Source organism: Callionymus lyra, chromosome 19, assembly GCF_982586985.1.
Source record: "Callionymus lyra chromosome 19, fCalLyr1.hap1.1, whole genome shotgun sequence".
In the NCBI taxonomy this organism is placed as follows: Eukaryota; Metazoa; Chordata; class Actinopteri; order Syngnathiformes; family Callionymidae; genus Callionymus; species Callionymus lyra.
The window spans coordinates 10667792-10688673 of record NC_141836.1 but is presented as its reverse complement, the minus strand read 5'-3'; the positions used below and the strand labels follow the sequence as shown (position 1 = coordinate 10688673).

At 38.1% G+C, this 20882-nt stretch overlaps 1 protein-coding gene across 1 annotated transcript; it reads right to left on the bottom strand.

Annotated features, from left to right (window-relative positions):
* Positions 1-3340: 3340 nt before the first annotated feature.
* Positions 3341-17094, bottom strand: LOC148059464 (uncharacterized). Its single transcript, XM_087781256.1, has 6 exons — positions 16783-17094; positions 8281-8513; positions 5259-5442; positions 5096-5191; positions 4530-5025; positions 3341-4427 (listed from the first exon to the last, which is right to left on the bottom strand). Exons 1-6 carry the CDS (start codon positions 16807-16809, stop codon positions 3475-3477), a joined length of 1989 nt encoding a protein of 662 aa, XP_087637382.1. The 5' UTR covers positions 16810-17094; the 3' UTR covers positions 3341-3474.
* Positions 17095-20882: the final 3788 nt, after the last annotated feature.

Sequence of the window (20882 nt, the reverse complement as noted above, 5' to 3'; positions counted from 1 at the left end):
TCAGGAGGGAATGTGTCACCAAACATCCTGAGCTCTGTCTGTCAAAAGCTCATCCTGTCGCGGCCGAATGTCCAGAAGTCTGAGAGAACAAGTCACTATTAAAAATTCAAATTCTAACCATTTTCTTATTTGTATTATACTAAAGATCGTCTGATGTCAGTCATAGCTTGATTAAATTTCTTCGAGCCCTTGATTCTCTAATTTTAATCACACAAATAGTGACGGATCTGATTAAAAAGTTATTGGTTTAAGTGTAAACGGTCAATGTTTTTGTGTCATATGGTCGAACAAAAACATGTTTAGTTACTTAAATGTAAGTCTTGTTGTAGGTGAAATAATAACCAGCAAGTTATACTCATTGCCGTTTAAAAATTGAAAACATTTTTTAATTTTAAATGTTACTTTTTGTCACTTTAAAAGTTGCGTAAGAAATTCAATATAAAACATATTTATGCATTTTTTTTAATCTTCGATATAATTAAAAGGTGGGGAAAATGGGACGAAGATATAACGGCGAACTAACAGCTCAGTGCTTCGGAAATACTTGTAAACTTTTCTTCTACTCGTTGGTAATAATGTGCGACTTTAAACCAGATCTGATTTCTATCGTTTAAGTAAAATCTTCAAGTCAGATTCATGTCAAGTTCTTCTCCTTTTTCGACATCCAAAGGACACCTCAAAGTTTTTACTCATTTGATTCTTTTCTTGTTTGTCGATCGGTCCAGTCAGTAAATTAGGTCGTAAACCTTTAAAGATAGAAACAAACTTTTAATTTAAACACTTATAATACATTTGTCTAAATCATTTAAGACATTAAACTAACTTTTAACCACCATCAGATAAACAGAAACATATCTTTATATATCAAAGTTTATCTTTCTATCTATCAAACCACCTTAAACAAAAGGAAAAGCAAACGAAACACTTCACCGACCATTCATTGGTGTCTTTTCTCTGAAGATTTCATTTTCTGAACAGCTGCGTCCCAGAACTTTACAGGTGCTGCCAATCAATAACACTGATTGATTGGGCGACAGGCAGCCATTTTGATTTTTGCTATTGAATTATGGGAATTGTAGTTTGCAACTTTACAATTCCTAACCTGAAGAAAGCATTCTGAAAAAAAAAAATCGCCTTCATTCAACACAAGTGCAATCAATTCCTTCCTGTTGAAGTATTTTGTTTATTTTGTTGCGATAAAGTACAAACTTTGCAAAAAACGTGTAGAATAGAAAATAATTCCAGTTATGAGAATTCCATTGCCACGAATCTACGCGGAGATCAAACGGATGACGTCGTCATTTGGATTCGAATCCTCAGAATGATTGACAGAATCGGTTTACTTTTAGGTACTAGTGTGATGAAGTAAGTAAGTAAGTAAGTCATTTTTATTTGTATAGCGCTTTTCCAGACCAGGGTCACAAAGCGCTTAAACAATCAAAACAATACTCAATAAAGTATATACTTTAAAGGTCAAGATAAAACTGATAACACAACAGGAGTTCCAGAAAATCAAGGAAAAGTCTGAACAAATAAAAACGTCTTAAGATGTTTCTTGAAGGAGTCAAGCTAAAATCAATATATCAGTCAACCCAATACTGTGTTTTCATACTTCATATAAATAAAGACGATAGCATTGATTGTTTGGCATTCTTTATTTGCTCACTGAGTGTTGTGCACAAACATCAAAATACGTACAGCACAGCAGAATGTCAATAAAAATAGACATTTTTGAGAGTTGATATAAAACCACTGTGATCATAAAGTACTCTGTGACATCATACATGATGAACTCATGGTCGCGAGCGTCATCAAATATTTACTTCTACCACTATAGAAACGGTGCCGCACACACAATAAACACATACGTGTTCGTTCAAGGTCGTGACGACGAGTGCAGGGACGTCCACGGAGTCGTTCAATACGTTGTTGTGACGAGTGAGTTTCTATTCATCGAAAGAATCCTTACGTTGTCCAGACGTCTCGGCGCTCGCTGATCTTCGTGGTGCATCTATAGCGTTAACCATGAATCTTTCAGAGACGTCCTGGAACACTGAGATGCTGCTGCTGTTATGTAACCTTTTGCAGGGATGGATTGTTTAATGTCTCTTTCTTGAATGAAGAATGGTCTTCGCCATAAAGAAAAAAGAAGATCAGTATCATCAGAATATTGACAGGCTTAAGTTTGAGATTCAAATGTAGAAAATGTGGATTTTTAAAAATTGTATTGCTTTAATTGTAGTATAGCATTTTTAATAATGGTTTCAATAATTCGTTTATTAAAATGTTTTATATATTTTATTGAATGATTGAATATAATAATTGGTATATTGAATGTTTTTTTTATAATTTAATTCAGTTCAATTATTTGTATTTTGAGAAGTTTAATTACTTTTTTTTATTTCATTTTAAAAAATTGAATTATTGTTTTTTTTTTACAAATATATTCTTTTATCCAAATTAAAAAAATAATTTCTCTTCAAATTCAACGTTTTTTAATTGAAAGCCTTTTAAATTCAATCTATATTTAACCAGCATTTGTATATTGAATTAAAAAAGCTACGGATAAAGGTATATTGAGTTCTATATTTATATATATAAATATTTCCAACTTTACTTGTAAATAAAAAATGTATTTAGATGTATTATATTATTATTCAAACTTTTAATGTAGAAAATAAACGTTAAAATCTTCTGACTTTTCTTGTAAAAAAAAACAACAAAACCTTTTTACATATATTCAAAAATTCTAATTCAATAAATAAATAATAATAAACGCATTCAACCTTTTAATGTAGAAATTATTACTGAATTAAATAAACAAAATAAAATTTAAAATGTTAAAAAACAAACATTTAAATCAAATAAATTAAATTGTAAATGTTAAGTTAAACCATGTTATATTCTGATGACACTGATCTATGACCTTAAAAAAATAATTTTACAATCTACTAAATGAAGTTTTAAAATCTTTAAAAATGAAGTGGGTTACAGTTTTCAACCTTAAACGCTCAAGTCTAAAAGCCTATATATATAAACTCGTTCATCGGCTGACGACGACATGTCGCCACAGAAGCGGTTGCGACGAGCAGAAGCACCAACTGTTCACGCCTTTGAAAAGTTCACCGACATTACGTGATTAAGATTCACAACAAAAAGGCAATGACAAGAAACATAAACACTTTTTTTTCCTCGAGGTAGCACGACCGAACAGTGTGATGTTTGGGACCAGTGACGAGCAATCTGGCGTGTTAAAAACCCGACCGAAATCCATCCAGTTTCAACGACACGACATGTGCTGCTGTTTTTTTTCTCATCTCCGAAACCATTTTTTCCCTCAAATATTTAGCAGAAAAGACGACGAGCGAGTTCTCCGGTGCAATTTCTAACATGCCCGCCCTGCTGGTTTTTGGCAACATTTTCATCAAAGCAACAATTCTAATGATCTGGGTGCGACAATCAGATACGAGTCCATCACACGGTGGTGACGGACAGGAGGGGGTTGGGACAGAGCTGACCGTCCGCCTCCATCCTGGTCCCGTGAGTCAACAGCTCCTCCACGGTGGTCCAGTCGTCCAGCAGCTTGCTGTTCCTCAGCCGGTTCTGCTTCATGTGGCTCAGCTCCAGGACCGTCTGGGACGACATCAGCCCCGGACCTCCCTCCGCCGGCTCCTCCCCTCCCCGCCGGTCCCTGTGCTGCCGCGTCAGCGCCATGTGACGCTTTCGCTCGGTGCGATTCCAGTACCTTCCCACCCACTGTCCGTTCTCCCCGTTGCCCACGCCGCCCCTCACGCCGTCGCCTCGCACCTCCTCGTCCGTGGTGACCTCGCTGCGCTCCCTGGCCAGTTTGTAAGCCCGGGCCCGGAGGAGCTGGTTCCGCACCGACTTCTGATTCGAGAGTCTCGACCTGGGGGACGGCGGCGACCGGGGGCTTCGCTGAGGGGCTCCCAGTGTGCTGTAAAACGGCACAGAAAGACCCCTCGGTTTGTCCATCCGACTCCCGAGCGTCTGGATCCCGCGCCATTCTGGCACGTCCACGGAGGCCGAACCGGGCCTCCTGGGCAGCAGGTCTTCCTCTCTGCCGCGACTGGAGCTCTGACTGTTCCTCAACAGGTTCTGATGGTTGGCCAAAGTGGTTTTGTCCAAACGCGTGGCCGGGTGACAGTTGTTAGGATAGCTGGCCCTGCTCCGCGGCCCCAGGGAACCCCGGGTCGGACTCCTCTGGTTGTGGTTGTCCTGTTGCTGCTGCTGGTTTCCTTGCGGGTCCGGGTCCAACATGTGGGGGTGACTCGCCCTGCGGTGATGCTGTCGCTCGCTCAGATCCGTGATTGTCTGACTGCGGCCCGGCGCCTCGATGGTTCCACTCCCGCGGTGCTGCTGCTGCTCCAACCACAGCGCCCTCCTCTGGCAGGGCTCGGTGCGGCAACCTTAGAAAACAAACGTACTTTGAGTATAACTGTTGTAGTGCAGTATGGAGCGTGTAGTGGCGGGACTACTGAAATGTGCCGGAAATAAATAACCATACAGACCCATAGAGGGCGACGATGGCGAGCGGTGTCGCGGTAACGTCGGGCTTCTCTCCGCCCTGTGAAAGTGGACGGTGGTGGTGGTGCTGTTTCCCACGGAGCAACGGGACGCCTGCGGCGCCGCGGGGTGGGTCATCGGAATGGTCTCGGGAATGGACTCCAGATCCCAGCGCCCCCTCTGCTCCCGCGGGGAATGGCCCGAACGGAGCTGGTGCCTGTGGCCGCCGTGGATCTTGTGCAGGAGCCTGTGCTCCCCGGTGCTGACGCTGTGGAACCCCGAGTCGCTGGGCTCGGACGACACCAGGGACTCGGACGACGACGAGGACCCCCGCGAGGACGGGGTGTGCCCGGGGAGCGAGGACATGGCGTCGGTCTCGGCTTCCGAGAGCGGCACCCGGTGGTGCGGGCTGTCCGGTCCGCACCCGAGACCGCTGTCGAGCTCGCTGAGGGGGAGGTAGCCGAAATGGTGGTCGGACCGCCAGGGGGGACGGTAGTCGGGCTGATAACAGATAGAAAAATGAATCAGAGAAACAGAAATAAAAGGTATACAAATCATTAAAATAAGGTACATGTCTTGTATAGTGCTTTGGATCAACCTCCTCTGTGTTGTAGCAGCCGATCAGGCAACTCTCAGAGTTGGGCTGGAACGGCAGCATCTCCGAACACTGGGGAACGATTTTCACAAATTAACTGAAGTTATGCCACAAGAAGAAGCCCCTGTGAAGGACTCACCTGGTACTCCAGTCGGTCCAGATGATCCAAGCTGTACGACACGCTCGGCAAGTAGTTCCCTTGCTGTTCGTTGTTCGGCCCCCTGGACATGTAGCCGTCGGTGGAAAAGACGTCGTGAGGCATCATCATGCGATTATTGCCTGGATACACGTCAGGTGGCAGCGTCATGTGGCTGTAGTAGGGCCTGCGAGAAGATAAACTTATTAGTACTTTTTTAGGTCCGATGTACATCTACATACATTTCACGGGTCAAGAAAGTGTCCCGTGAAATGTATATTCCTTGATGAATATTTATAAGGTTCCTCCACATATATAATATAGCGTGTGTTAAAGCGACAGCTGCCTCAGCCTCCACGCTTGAATATTCATGAGTCAATGGAGTGTAACTGTTGCCCTCGCTAACTCCACCTGCTCCAAAACCCTCAGGTGAGAGATGTTCCTAGATTTGGAGACTAAAACAAGAGGTCATTATCTCTATTCTCTTCTTTCTGAAAAATTCCTGTTTCTTCAGCTGGAAATGTAATTTAGATATAGGGCTGTAGCGAAACACTTGTCAGATGATATACAATATATTCAGCTCACAATACAATATTGAACTCATGATACAATATATTGAACTCATGATACGATATATTTAACTCATGATACGATATATTTAACTCATGATACGATATATTTAACTCATGGTACGATATATTTAGCTCATGATACAATATATTTAACTCATGATACGATATATTTAGCTCATGATACAATATTGAACTCATGATACAATATATTGAACTCATGATACGATATATTTAACTCATGATACGATATATTTAACTCATGATACGATATATTTAACTCATGGTACGATATATTTAGCTCATGATACGATATATTTAACTCATGGTACGATATATTTAGCTCATGATACAATATATTTAACTCATGATACGATATATTTAACTCATGATACGATATATTTAACTCATGGTACGATATATTTAGCTCATGATACAATATATTTAACTCATGATACGATATATTTAACTCATGGTACGATATATTTAACTCATGATATGATATATTTAGCTCATGATACGATATATTCGACTCATGATACAAAATATTTAACTCATGATACGATATATTTAACTCAATATATGATATATTTAACTCATGATACGATATATTTAACTCATGATACGATATATTTAACTCATGATACGATATATTTAACTCATGATACAATATATTTAACTCGCGATACGATATATTTAGATCACGATACGATATATTTTACTCATGATACGATATATTCGACTCATGATACAAAATATTTAACTCATGATACGATATATTTAACTCATGATATGATATATTTAACTCATGATACGATATATTGAACTCATTATATGATATATTTAACTCATGATACGATATATTTAACTCATGATATGATATATTTAACTCATGATACGATATATTGAACTCATGATACGATATATTTAACCTCATGATACTATATATTTAATTTATGATACGATATATTTAACTCATGATACGATATATTTAATTTATGATACGATATATTTAACTCATGATATGATATATTTAACTCATGATACGATATATTGAACTCATTATATGATATATTTAACTCATGATACGATATATTTAACTCATGATATGATATATTTAACTCATGATACGATATATTTAACTCGCGATACGATATATTTAGCTCACGATACGATATATTTTACTCATGATACGATATATTCGACTCATGATACAAAATATTTAACTCATGATACGATATATTTAACTCATGATATGATATATTTAACTCATGATACGATATATTGAACTCATGATATGATATATTTAACTCATGATATGATATATTTAACTCATTATATGATATATTTAACTCATGATACGATATATTGAACTCATGATACAGTATATTTAACCTCATGATACTATATATTTAATTTATGATACGATATATTTAACTCATGATACGATATATTTAATTTATGATACGATATATTTAACTCATGATATGATATATTTAACTCATGATACGATATATTGAACTCATGATACGATATATTCGACTCATGATACAAAATATTTAACTCATGATACGATATATTTAACTCATGATACGATATATTTAACTCATGATATGATATATTTAACTCATGATATGATATATTTAACTCATGATATGATATATTTAACTCATGATACGATATATTTAACTCATGATATGATATATTTAACTCATGATACGATATATTTAACTCATTATATGATATATTTAACTCATGATACGATATATTTAACTCATGATACGATATCTTTCGCTCACGATACGATATATTTCGGTCATAATACGATATATTCAACTTACAATACAATATATTTAGCTCACGATACAATATATTCAACTTAAAATACAATATATCTGGCTCACGATACGTTATATTTACCTGACCATACCATATTTTCAACTCACGATAAGATATATTCAACTCATGATAAGATACATTTAACTCACGATACGATATATTCAACTTACGTTATCATCTATTCCACCCACGATACGATATATATTCATATATTGTAGAGTTCATTAACCGCCACAGTGGTACTATATCATTATTGTGTTGTCTTAACATATTCCCAATTCTTAACTCTCCAAACTTGCAGACCCAAGACTTACATCCTCAAACTAACTGTTATCAAAATATCGAAGAACTTGACAAATTGATTTTAATGAATTTCTTCTGTCAAAATTGTCAAAGATCCATCTGATCCCACAAACAACTTTAAGGTCCGTAGCTCACCGTGGTTCAGTAGGAACTTCAGCTCCTAGTTTTCCAGTTGGTTTGTATTGTACGTGTTGGTGAGAGAGTTCTGGTGAATCGGTGCCCCCTGCTGTCCTAATGGGCTCATTTTCCCGGGCCTTGACTGTTTTAGGGTCACCTCTCCACTGAACCAGCCGGGGACGCCAAACGCTACTTACCCGGTGTTGTATCCTTCCCTTTGACCTTCTTCGCCCTCCATCATCCTCATGGCCCTCAACGCCTCCCAGTGCCTCTCGGCCGGAGCGCCGGGGTCGGCGGCGTAGTGCGGGCGTCGCCTCTTGTGGTCCCGCGCCCTCTTGCGGTCCACCTGCACGGATACGGGCTGACCATACTCGTCCACGTAACGCACTTCCTCGTGGTGCCTCTGCCGGGTCGGCTCGCGGATCTTCGCCTGCGGGAGCGAGTGAAAAGTAAGGTAAAGCCAGCAGGGTATAATTTCTTTTAATTTCATTTCCGAGAGCAGAGAGCGGGAGTTCGCCCTGAAATACAATGGTTTCCTCTGAGATCTTTCAGGCTTTGACTGACTGCAATTGTGTCGCACGACGTGGCGCATGAATCACACCGAATTTAAATAGAACCTTAAAAGACGCCGCACTCCAACACGGTTCTGCATTTCAAAAAATGAAGCAGAATTTGTCAAATAGTAACGTTTAACTCACGGACACACACGTTGACTCTAAGATACATGGTAAAACTCAAGGCACACGGGCCAAATGTGGCCCCGCCAAGACATTTTATGTGGCCCACAAGTCAAGTTTGTGTCCATACAGAATAAAAATATATAGAAAGACATTTGAATATTATTCTGTCAAAATAAACTTAGGAACAGAGATTGATGTTGGCAGTTATAAATCATTATAACAAAATTAAAAAACAACACAGATGGTCATGATAGATTTATATTGATATTTATAGATTTTTAGAAGTATATCAGTGCCATCAGAATATTGAATTGTTTCATTAAAACAATTAAATAAAAAGTAAAAATAAATTTAATAATATGTTTATTAAAAGGTCGATTTTTTTTAAATCATTTAAATTAAAAATATATATATTAATTTTCGAAATGAATATTTGTATAGTATGTTACCTATACCAAAAATTCTTAAATAAATCTTCTAAATTCAATATTTATTAATGGCCTTTGAAATATTTTGCCACCAGCATTTAAATATTACATTTATATAAATTTATAAATTAAAAGTAAACAATTAAAAAAAATATTGAACTTGGAAAATTTACTTTCAAGTTAATGGAACTAAAATATCAAACTCTATGTGTAAAAAAAATATAAACAAAATATTGATGAAAAAAGATATATATTCAAAAGTGGCTGAAAAGTTATTAAAAACAGAGAACTTCTTATTTCATTATACACATTTTTTAATTCAATTATTCCCAAAAATAGCTTAATACTTAAGATTCTAATAAAGAAATTCAAAGTTTCAACATGTAAAATTCAACCATTCAATATGGTTTTCGTACCGATATTCTTCCGTAAAGAAATACATCATCGCAATAATACTATCTTTACTCTTAAAGACGTGTTTTTTTCAAGTCAGTCTATAGTCATGTCTGCTCCTCTAAAGGGCCCTCGCGAAGGATGACGAGCGGTGAGGCTTCATTTCACGGCCGGTGATCGGCCGAGGCTTTGTGCTCTAACACCACTTTTGTGAAAGTTAAGATGAACTCAATACGCGTTATCAAGATGTAGGTCAGGACGCCACTGCCCCTGGAGAGCCTGGACAGACACAGGGATCGTTACAGTCAGTGGGAAGCCCGAGGTCACACACACACACACACACACACACACACACACACACACACACACACACACACACACACACACACACACACAGTCACTCCCGGGGAGAGTGAAGTGCTGTGCGCCCTGAAGAAGTGCGTTGTGCTTCAGTGCACTTTGACAGTAACGCAGACTGATCTCTTTCTCGCGCCCTCTTTATCCGTCTCTTCTTTTCTTGGCGGTTCTGGTCAAACACTTCGCTACAGTCTCGGCCTGACATGTTAAACCTGTCGTGTTAAATGCAATTAGCCAGAGAAAATCAAGCTAAAATTTGTATTTTTTCTTTTGGTTTTTCAGTCATTTTGAACCGAAGATATTTCTAAATTATTTGTGTATACTAAGGGTTAGCAATGTCGATTTTTTTTTCTTTCCACAGAATTTTGTCATCATAATTTATTGTTTACCAAATGTCTTTGCTGGTTTATATTTTATTGTGTTTAAAATAATAATACGATTCATAAAATGTAAAATTAACATACAAATATTCTCTGCGTTTGTTCATTTTTGTGTCGCAATTCAACTTGGTAGGCAGCAGTCATCTGCTGAACAAATCCAATGAAATTCCCTGAGATCCTAGCCATAACTGAGGACGAGAGGATACAGTTGATTTCAGCAGCTTTTAAAGCTGATGTTTGGACGTATTTTTGTTTCAAAACAAATGAAAGCAGTTACGAATTCATCAAGAGTCATGTGGTCTATAAATTCTGAACAAATCCAATGAAATTCTGTGAGATCCTAGCTATAACTGAGGACGAGAGGATACAGATGACTTCAGCAGCTTTTAAAGCTGATGTTAGGACATATTTTGGTTTAAAAAAAATAAAAATTAAACAGTTACAAATTCATCAAGAGTCATGTGGTCTATAAATTCTGAACAAATCCAATGAAATTCTGTATGATCCTAGCTATAACTGAGGACGAGAGGATACAGATGACTTCAGCAGCTTTTAAAGCTGATGTTAGGACATATTTTGGTTTAAAAAAAATAAAAATTAAACAGTTACGACTTCATCAAGAGTCATGTGGTCTTTAAATTCTGAACCAATCCAATGAAATTCCGTGAGATCCTAGCCATAACTGAGGACAAGAGGATACAGTTGACTTCAGTAGTTTTTAAATCTGATGTTTGGACATATTTTGTTTTTTAAAAAGAAAAAAAGGGAAACAGTTACGACTTCATCAAGAGTCATGTGGTCTATAAATTCTGAACGAATCCAATGTAATTCCGTGAGACCCTAGCCATAACTGAGGACGAGAGGATACAGTTGACTTCAGCAGCTTTTAAAGCTGATGTTTAGACATATTTTTGTTTCAAAACAAATGAAAGTAGTTACGACTTCATCAAGAGTCATGTGGTTTTGAAAATTCTGAACAAATCCAATGAAATTCCGTGAGATCCTAGCCACAACTGAGGACGAGAGGATACAGTTGACTTCAGCATCTTTTAAAGCTGTTGTTTGGACATATTTCGTTTAAAAAAAAAAATGAAACAGTTACGACTTCGTCAAGAATCATGTGGTCTTTAAGTTCTGAACAAATCCAATGACATTCCGTGAGATCCTAGCCATGACTGAGGACAAGAGAATACAGATGACTTCAGCAGCTTTTAAAGCTGATGTAAGGACATATTTTCTTTTTGTTTTTTTAAGAATGAAAGCAGTTACGACTTCGTCAAGAGTGATGTGGTCTTTAAATTCTGAACAAATCCAATGAAATTCCGTGAGGTCCTAGCCATGACTGAGGACGAGAGGATATAATTGACTTCAGCAGCTATTAAAGCTGATCTTTGGACATATTTTGCTTTAAAAAAAAAGAAAGCCGTATGACTCCGTCAAGAGTCATATGGTCTTTAAATTCTGAACAAATCCAATGAAATTCCGTGAGATCCTAGCCATGACTGAGGACAAGAGGATACAGTTGACTTCAGCAGCTTTTAAAGCGGATGTTTACACATATTTTGTTTTGTTTTTTAAAAAGAAAAGTAGTTTGACTTCATCAAGAGTCATGTGGTCTATAATTTCTGAACAAATCCAATGAAAATCCGTGAGGTCCTAGCCATAACTGAGGATGAGAGGATACAATTGACTTCAGCAGCTTTTAATTCTGATTTAATTGTATTCTGATACCTATTGTATCATCAGATTTTGCAAGTAAACACCCCTAATATCTACTTTAAAATGTAAATTCCAATATTATATCACACACACACGATTAAGTAAATCTCAAAAATACTCTTCCCATGATTCTGATCGTCTAAGAAATGAAATCTTCATCTAATTCTGCCACTGGTTGCAGAATCAAAATTCTGTGGCCGCAGCTTTCTTTCTTTGATCAAGAATGGTATTTGGAAAATGGAAGTCGGAGCCGTTCAGAAAGGATGATGTGGAGAGTGAGTCATGTTTTGTTCACTTTTATACAATGCTCTGATGATTCAAGAGCCAGTATGTTATAAAACAACCTCACAGAACTTGCCTGCGATGGATGGAAAAATAGATATTGGTTTTGGTTCGTCGCCGAGGAACAAATGTGCCGTTTGTTTCCTGCTTCTTTTTTATCGCGTCTAATTTTTCGTCGGAGCCATTAGCCCCGGAGGACGACCACCACCGCCCATTTATGTCAAAGTGTCAGCTTTTATATCGTCACTTTCCCCTCTATGCGGCTTCATGTCTGAACGGTGAAGCCAAGTGTGATGCGGCTCCGCAGCCATTCGTGATCTCACAAATAAAAAAAGGAGAGGACGGTGGGTTTGGGCGCCGACGCCGACTCGCCCCGGCGCCCTTGGTCCACGGCGAACGTGTCGAGCGGAGATGAGTGACAGCGAGACTGAGCCATGGTGATGAGGAGTCTTGACAGTTCGGCGGAGAAATAGCAGGGAAGTTCACAAGGCTTTGAAACGCGATGATCGTATCCACACTTTGTTTTCCTGGTCGACTTGAAGGAGCTGAGATTTTTTTTCGCCGAGAGGGTCTTGAAAACAAAGCTACAATTATTATTGACGTTTAACATCGATAATTAATCCAGTGAAGCTTCATCTTCACAAAATAAGATCTGAATAGGATAAATGTGATAAAACTAATACTTATAATAATATAATGAATCGTCAAAAAATATACAATTAAAGATATTAAAAAACATTGTATTTTAGTGTTTATAAAAAGCACAATATAAAATGAACTTGATAGGAATTATCTGACAAAATTATTCTGATTGGGACCAAACAAAAGTATAGATTTTTCAGTACCTACATGATAATAAGTTGCATAATAAGTATACACTTATCTATAAAATACTATACATTGTATAATTATATGAACCTCATGTTTTAGTTTATTTAGAGGCATTTCTATCCATCCAGCCATCCATCCATCCATCCATCCATCCATCCATCCATCCATCCATCCATCCATCCATCCATCCATCCATCCATCCATCCATCATCCATCATCCATCCATCATCCATCATCCATCATCCAGCATCCATCCATCCATCATCCATCCATCCATCCATCCATCCATCCATCCATCCATCCATCCATCCATCCATCCATCCATCCATCCATCCATCCATCCATCCATCCATCCTCCATCCATCCATCCATCCATCCATCCATCCATCCATCCATCCATCCATCCATCCATCCATCCATCCATCCATCCATCCATCCATCCATCCATCCATCCATCCATCCATCCATCCTCCATCCATCCATCCATCATCCATCCATCACCTATCATCCATCTATCCATTCATCTTTAAAAAAAGAAATTTGAATTCAATGTTTTTTTTTACTATTGTCACAAATGTGCTCCACATATTTTTTTTTTTATTTGGTTTGTTTACATGTATTTAATTATAAACTATTAACCAACTAATAACATGTAAAGCTAACTTTCCTTTAATTTATTAAAAGTTTTTGTCTGAATGCTAAACTTTGTACTATATAGTTACTGCAGGAGTGTCAACAAATATATTCACCAAACAGAAAGTATGATTTTGCATTTTCATTCTTACGTTCTTCATTCATCTGAATTATTTCTGTGTTTGATCTGCTTCACCAAACAACTTCATTTACTTCAACATCCATTTAACTCTTAGCGTTGACATCCGTCATCTCCTTTATCTTATCTTTAAACACTTACATCTTTACCGCTCACACTAAAACGAACAATAATCTGCATTGATTTTACGACAACCATCCGACGGTGCCTCATAAAAACGACCGTATTAACGATGACAGCCGCCTCCTAGATGTGGTCACCTCAGCATCCATCAGGTCGGGTTTGAAAGAGTCCATCTCAACTGGTCTTCGGCTCAACGGCGTGCGAGTGAGTGACGTCACGAGGTGTGTTTACGTCCATCCTCAGCCTCATTTTCGCCGAGGATGAAAGTGTCTCCGACATGCGTATCTGCCTAATCATGTGTTCCAGTTTCCGAGAGGAGCATGTGCCAGGATACATCGGCCTTTCTGTCGTTGTTTACAGATTGTTCAGCTCTGCGTGACTAAACAGCATTTTAAAGCGAAGCCGGCAGACGTAGCCGCGATAATACCATCAAAAAAAAAGCTCTCGATAATCTTTAAAAGGAAAATATAGCTGTTTTCATCTTAGAGAAAGTGTGCGAAGATACAACGCTTTTGTTTCCGCTCCGGCTCTCATTGAGATACAACATCATGTTCCCAAACCTGACAGAGAGTCAAGGAACAACTTTTGCCTTTCTACAATATTCATCAGCAGTTTTCCACCCAATTTTCGCCATCACAAGATTCTCTCCATTCTTTCTATGTATCTGCTACAATGTCTCTGTTACAGACAGTTTGGTAAATATAAACTTTGTTGGCCAGTGACCTCGACTGTTAAACAATGTGAATGAGTTTCAATAGACTCACAATTACAGTAAAGACACACATTTAAAACCGTCCAACTTTTAACAAATCCTGAAGTAGGTAGAAACCCATTTGTTCGTGACAAATCCTAGACTTGTTGCGTGTTTGGATGTTGACGATATTGGAGTTGAAATGTTAAGAGTGGACCATTGCGCGCTTCTCCAAGTGCACTGCTTTACAGTACACTGTAAGACAGTTCATTTACTTGCGAAGTGCGCACATTTTCGACAGGGTAGTACTGTCTCAAATCAAACTCTGTCGCTACACACTTACAGAAAATGACTCGACAGCTTCTTCTTCTACTACTTTTTAACGCTGATCGCAACCAGCTGTTGGAACACTATCGCTGACACTTAACAGCGGTTTTTCGCCATTTAAGAAAAGTTATTAAGTTGTCTTTCATTTCACTATTGCTTTTGTTGTGTTGTTTTGTGGAAAAATGTGTGTTTTTCGAGACATTTACGCCGCTATCTTCTCCGAAGACGCATCATCAGTGACGTAGCTTAACTTAGATGGTGACCGTTGAGTGTGGAAAGTGTCCATCGATCCACACTCAATTTGCTGGCCATTTGAGTGGACCTATTAAGTGCGCAATACAATTTCGTACACTGGTCATCGTAAACGCACTTGTGGACTCAAAAGTGTGAGTGCAGATGTGCGTATTTGGGACACGCCACATGTTGTCATCGGTCTCTTTCAATGATTCCTGATCCACGACATAAGTGTAGCTACTCACAGGTGTCAATAAACCCCATGAATCCGAAGAAGGGCCCCTTAATAAAGTTGCTTTGTCATTTGAGAAATTAGGATTCGTTCTCTTCATTCATCAGACCCTTAACGGTAGAGACGGTAATCCATCTTCATGAAATTAGGGTTGCAACATTATTCCCAAAGTTCGTCCCCCGAAAATAATGGTATAAACTTTTTGCGAAGGTTTCCAACTGAGGCTCACAACGATATAACAATAACAATAACAATAATTTCGGGGCGACACATGCTTGTACGTGGTGGTCTTCTTTACTCTATATCCCTGTAGTTAAAGTAAAGTTGTTGTTGTGTTGTGTAAATACTTACGATGTAGAGCATATGGAAGTATATCATTGCCATTAGAATATTTAATGATGAAATGAATGAATGAATTAAAGGTTTAAAAATGTTGATTTTTGTTGTTGTTGTTGTTTTTGTTATTGTTGTTGTTGTTTTTGTTATTGTTGTTGTTGTTTTTGTTGTTGTTGTTGTTGTTTTTGTTTTTGTTGTTGTTGTTGTTGTTTATTTTAAAAAAAAACATTATTTTAATTGAATAATTACATTTTATTATGTTTAAATAGAAAGGTTTTATCTGTTTGTTTTTGGAATAAATAACATAAAAATCAAATACTTTTAAATAAAATTTAAAAAAACATTTTTACACATAGAGTGTTAAAGTTTAATTCAAATAATTAATTAATAAATCTTCTTAATTAATGGAAGGGTTTTCATTCGTAGTCTTTTAAATTCAATATAAAAAATGTTGGCATAATAGTGCCAAGAGACGATACTAAAAGAGTACCGAGCTTCAATCTTTAAATAATAGTACCATTTCAATTTAAAAAATGCTAATTTTCAACAATTAAATATTCTTACTAGAATGTGGTGTTAGTTTTAAACCCAGGAATGTACTTTTGCAACAACCAAACTTCATTTTCATGCCTTGTGGTCTCTTAGCAATAACAATCTTGACTAATACCTAAAATTAAATTCAATATTTTGTATTTGTCGATCAAGTATTTGCTTCAAACTCAATGAATACGTATTCACATAATAATAGTTTAGATACAAATAATTGGATAAATGTAGAAAAGTTACCTGGAATATAAAGATTTCTCTAATCTGAACCACACATTTCTTTTGTAGTAAGTGTAGCATAAAAAGTGTAATTAGCATCGATTGATAATTAAGTGTAATTACAGAGAGTCATTAAGAAAATCACTAACCTTGGCCCGAGTCAGACGACAGCCCATCCTGACCTTCCTTCCTCCAGTCAGCAGGAGGGTTTCACGTTGAGATGATTCCGAAAACGAGACGATTTCTTCTGCTCTTTGTCCATCACACTTCCAAACTCATGGTGCCCACGATCCCCGTCTCTTCAGCTGCACCATGTGCCAAACCACATCTCCCATGATGCCCCAGTGTAAACAGCAGCAGCAGATGCACCGTCAGTCATGTCGCATCCAACCCGGAGGAATCCAGGAGCACATCATCGGAGGTCGGATGCAGATCCTGATCGAGCGGGGGGGGGGGTGAGATAAGAGATGTTCTCCTGAATACTTCTCTCTTACAATCTTCTCAGTCTTCCCTCTCTCTTCTCCTCTGCAGCTCAGCCTCTCTCGGCCAATCACAGCGTCCGGAAGGAAGAAGGAGAGAACCGCTGCCGCGATTGGCCGAGCCCAGCATCATTTTAAAACATCCATTCATGTCTACACTCTCTCCTCCCCCGCCACGCTCTTTCCATTCTTCTCTTCAATACCACATTCCCCAAAATCCATCCGTCCTTTTTTTTTTTTTTTTCCTCCCATCACTGTCTCCATCTGAATCTTTCCTGCCTCCAGCTGCGACGGATGCTGACGGAGAATGTTCCGTGTCTGAGGCGCCACATCATGTGCGTCTCCATGTGAGTCGGGTTTTCAGGTTTCTGGGTTGAGATCAGCGCAGGTTCTGTTCGACCCGCTTCACTTCAGGAGACAGGTGACTTTGTCAAAACACAAGTTATTCATGTGTTTAAAACCCATTTTTTGAGGTCAAATAATGCATTTTTCATTGAAATTGTAAATATTGTTATTTGTTTTACACTTTCCAGTCCAACAAAGAAAAAGCCCCTAAAATATTAAATCAAAATTTAGATTTTGAACCAAATATCGATTCATTTAACCATCATAACGATGCTGTTGATATTACCCTATACTTTTGTTTATTACTAAGTATATAAGTTAGTATTGCAGTATATATTTCTAATATCAAAATAAATCGCAGTTGTATATACACACCTGTGATCTGGCTATTACAAAGACACTTTTTTTTTTTTTCAAGTGAAAGACAAAAGATAAAATCACCATTGCAAGAGCCAAGGTCTCAACATTTGATATAATCTACTTGCTTGTTTATGGAACACCTAATCAAATCCAAATAAAATGGTTGATTGTCGATTAAGATACAAGGAAAATGGGACACACCGGAGAGAAGTCAACATTTGCAATTTTCTCTAAAGAAGGAAGTGAAAAATCAACTCTTTGTTTTGTTAACCTTTCAGCAGCAGAGCTTCCTGTAAACCAAACATTAGTACAGTAGCTAAGGATCCTCAGGGAATGTAGTCAGAGCTCAATCTTCTTCACAGTAGCTGTGGTCCTGTCCGTCCAAGTCAGTTCTCATTGATGGACAAGGGCAGGGGGGTCAGCTCAACACTTCCTGAAGTCTATTATTAGTTCTTTGGGTGTATTTGAGTGTCAGGTTGTTGTTGTTACTCCTGTGGTACTTCACACATTTCAGCTGTTCCCCCCTGAAAGTATTCCTGATAGCGTGGTGTCATCTGCAAACAGAATGATTTTGTAACTGGGTTAGGACAAGACAGTCTTGATGGATGGATGGATGGATGGATGGATGGATGGATGGATGGATGGATGGATGGATGGATGGATGGATGGATGGATGGATGGATGGATGGATGGATGGATGGATGGATGGATGGATGGATGGGTTGGTGGATGGATGTATGGATGTATGGATGGATGGATGGATGGATGGATGGATGAGTTGGTGGATGGATGGATGGATGGATGGATGGATGGATGGATGGATGGATGGATGGATGGATGGATGGATGGATGGATGGATGGATGGATGGATGGATGGATGGATGGATGGATGGATGGATGGATGGATGGATGGATGAGTGGATGGATGGATGGATGGATGGATGGATGGATGGATGGATGGATGGATGGATGGATGGATGGATGGATGGATGGATGGATGGATGGATGGATGGATGGATGGATGGATGGATGGATGGATGGATGGATGGATGGATGGATGGATGGATGGATGGATGGATGGATGGATGGATGGATGGATGGATGGATAGATGGATTGATGGGTCGGTGGGTCGATGGATGGATGAGTGGATGGATGGATGGATGATGAATGATGGATGATGGATGGCTGATGGATGATGGATGAATGGATGGATGATGGATGATGGATGATGGATGATGGATGATGGATGATGGATGATGAATGGATGAATGGATGGATGATGGATGATGGATGATGGATGATGGATGATGGATGATGGATGATGGATGGATGAATGGATGAATGGATGAATTGATGGATGATGGATGATGGATGATGGATGATGGATGATGGATGATGGATGATGGATGATGGATGATGGATGATGGATGATGGATGATGGATGATGAATGGATGGATGATGGATGATGAATGGATGGATGATGAATGGATGGATGATGGATGATGGATGATGAATGGATGGATGATGGATGATGGATGATTCCCTTCTTTATCTTATCTTTTATAAAGCAACAGTAGCAGCAGCATCTATCAGGAAGGAAACATTTCATCGTCTCTCTCTCTCCTGATGCTTTCAGACGAGCTCTTGCCGAGTGAGTCATTGGTGATAAACATGTGATATTTATTGAGCTATTGAGTTATTTCTGTCGCTCAGGTTGACTGACATCGGTCTGGAACAAAAAAACCTTCCACTTCAACAGCAGCAGCTTTGTGTTGAGTTCACTTCCTGTATGTTTTGCCAAGTTCTTTCCACCCCCGCTACCTAACCCCAAATGATGGAGTGGATAAATATAAATAAATAAATAATACTACTTGTTGAACATACAGTCTATAAAATCAGTTAGTATTTTTAAATACCATCGAAATAAATACAAATTAAAATGAATCATATTGGCAAGAATCGGACGATGCGATACGTGTCAGGATACAGGGGCAACCGATACGATACATCGCGATACTGTAGTAACAAGTATATATTTGTAGTATTGTCGAGTTCTTGACTCTGGTGTTGCAGTATTTACAGACCACATGACTCTTGACGAAGTAGTAACTGCTTTCATTTGTTCTATAACCAAAATATGTGCAGTGTATCCTCTCGTCCTCAGTCGGGATTTCACAGGGATGAGGACGCATGTGAATATTTGCTTGTTAATTGTAAAACCAAAAAAATCTTTATATTAAATTTTATACACAATTTATTTAACTGAAAAGCATAGTATAACTATGGTGAAAAATATAAAATAAAACTTGATTTGAAATCCCTGCAAGTATCGATGCAGTATTGTGAAAAAAACATTGCGATATATCGGCGTATGGATATTTTCTAACTCCTATTATGTGATATATATACATAAACTAAGCAGGTATCCATATACATATATAACTTTTACTACATTACTCGTACCAGGAAAGGCTCAGTCTTGAATGTTTTGCTCAACAGTCGTCCGTCTTACATAATCCAGCGTATGAGCCGCAATTCTCCGAAAATTGATCGACTAACTTCCGAGACAAAGACTCAACCGGAAACTTGAAAGAATATTCCTTTGAATACTAATGTACTCGCTCAAGGAGGTGATAATCGTTGTTCTCTTCTCGTCCTCTTCTCTTGGAAAAAAAAAATGGACTTGATTATTTAGCCAGAAAGATCCGAATGACAATGATGTTCCCACTGAGCTGAGAAGGATCGAGATCCTTTGGTCACAGAAAGTGGATTAGTCTAGTTGTTATGGTTATTTATTTAATTGTTGTTTATTCTTCAGGTAAAAAAAAAGTCATTTTATTATTTATGGATCGTAATGGTGCAGGAATATTCACAGAATTATTAATATATTTCTTTTTTTTCATAGTTTTATGATATTTTTTAGGGGTTTTCTGATAATAAATACATTTTAAAATAGGTTTTCATTACACACAGAGTGACATCTGTATCTCCGGTGGTTCATAGGACCATCAAGGTGATAGTCAAGACGTCTGAATGTTCTCAAAGTAAGTTTTTCTTATTTTC

Excerpts from the sequence above, each read along its gene's own strand:
- LOC148059464 (XM_087781256.1), bottom strand. The coding sequence starts at position 16,809 with ATGGGCTGTCGTCTGACTCGGGCCAAG. Across the intron at positions 5,026-5,095 it reads CAAAGCACTATACAAGACAT|CCCGACTACCGTCCCCCCTG; the intron begins GTACCTTATTTT and ends ATCTGTTATCAG. Across the intron at positions 4,428-4,529 it reads GCCATCGTCGCCCTCTATGG|GTTGCCGCACCGAGCCCTGC; the intron begins GTCTGTATGGTT and ends TTGTTTTCTAAG.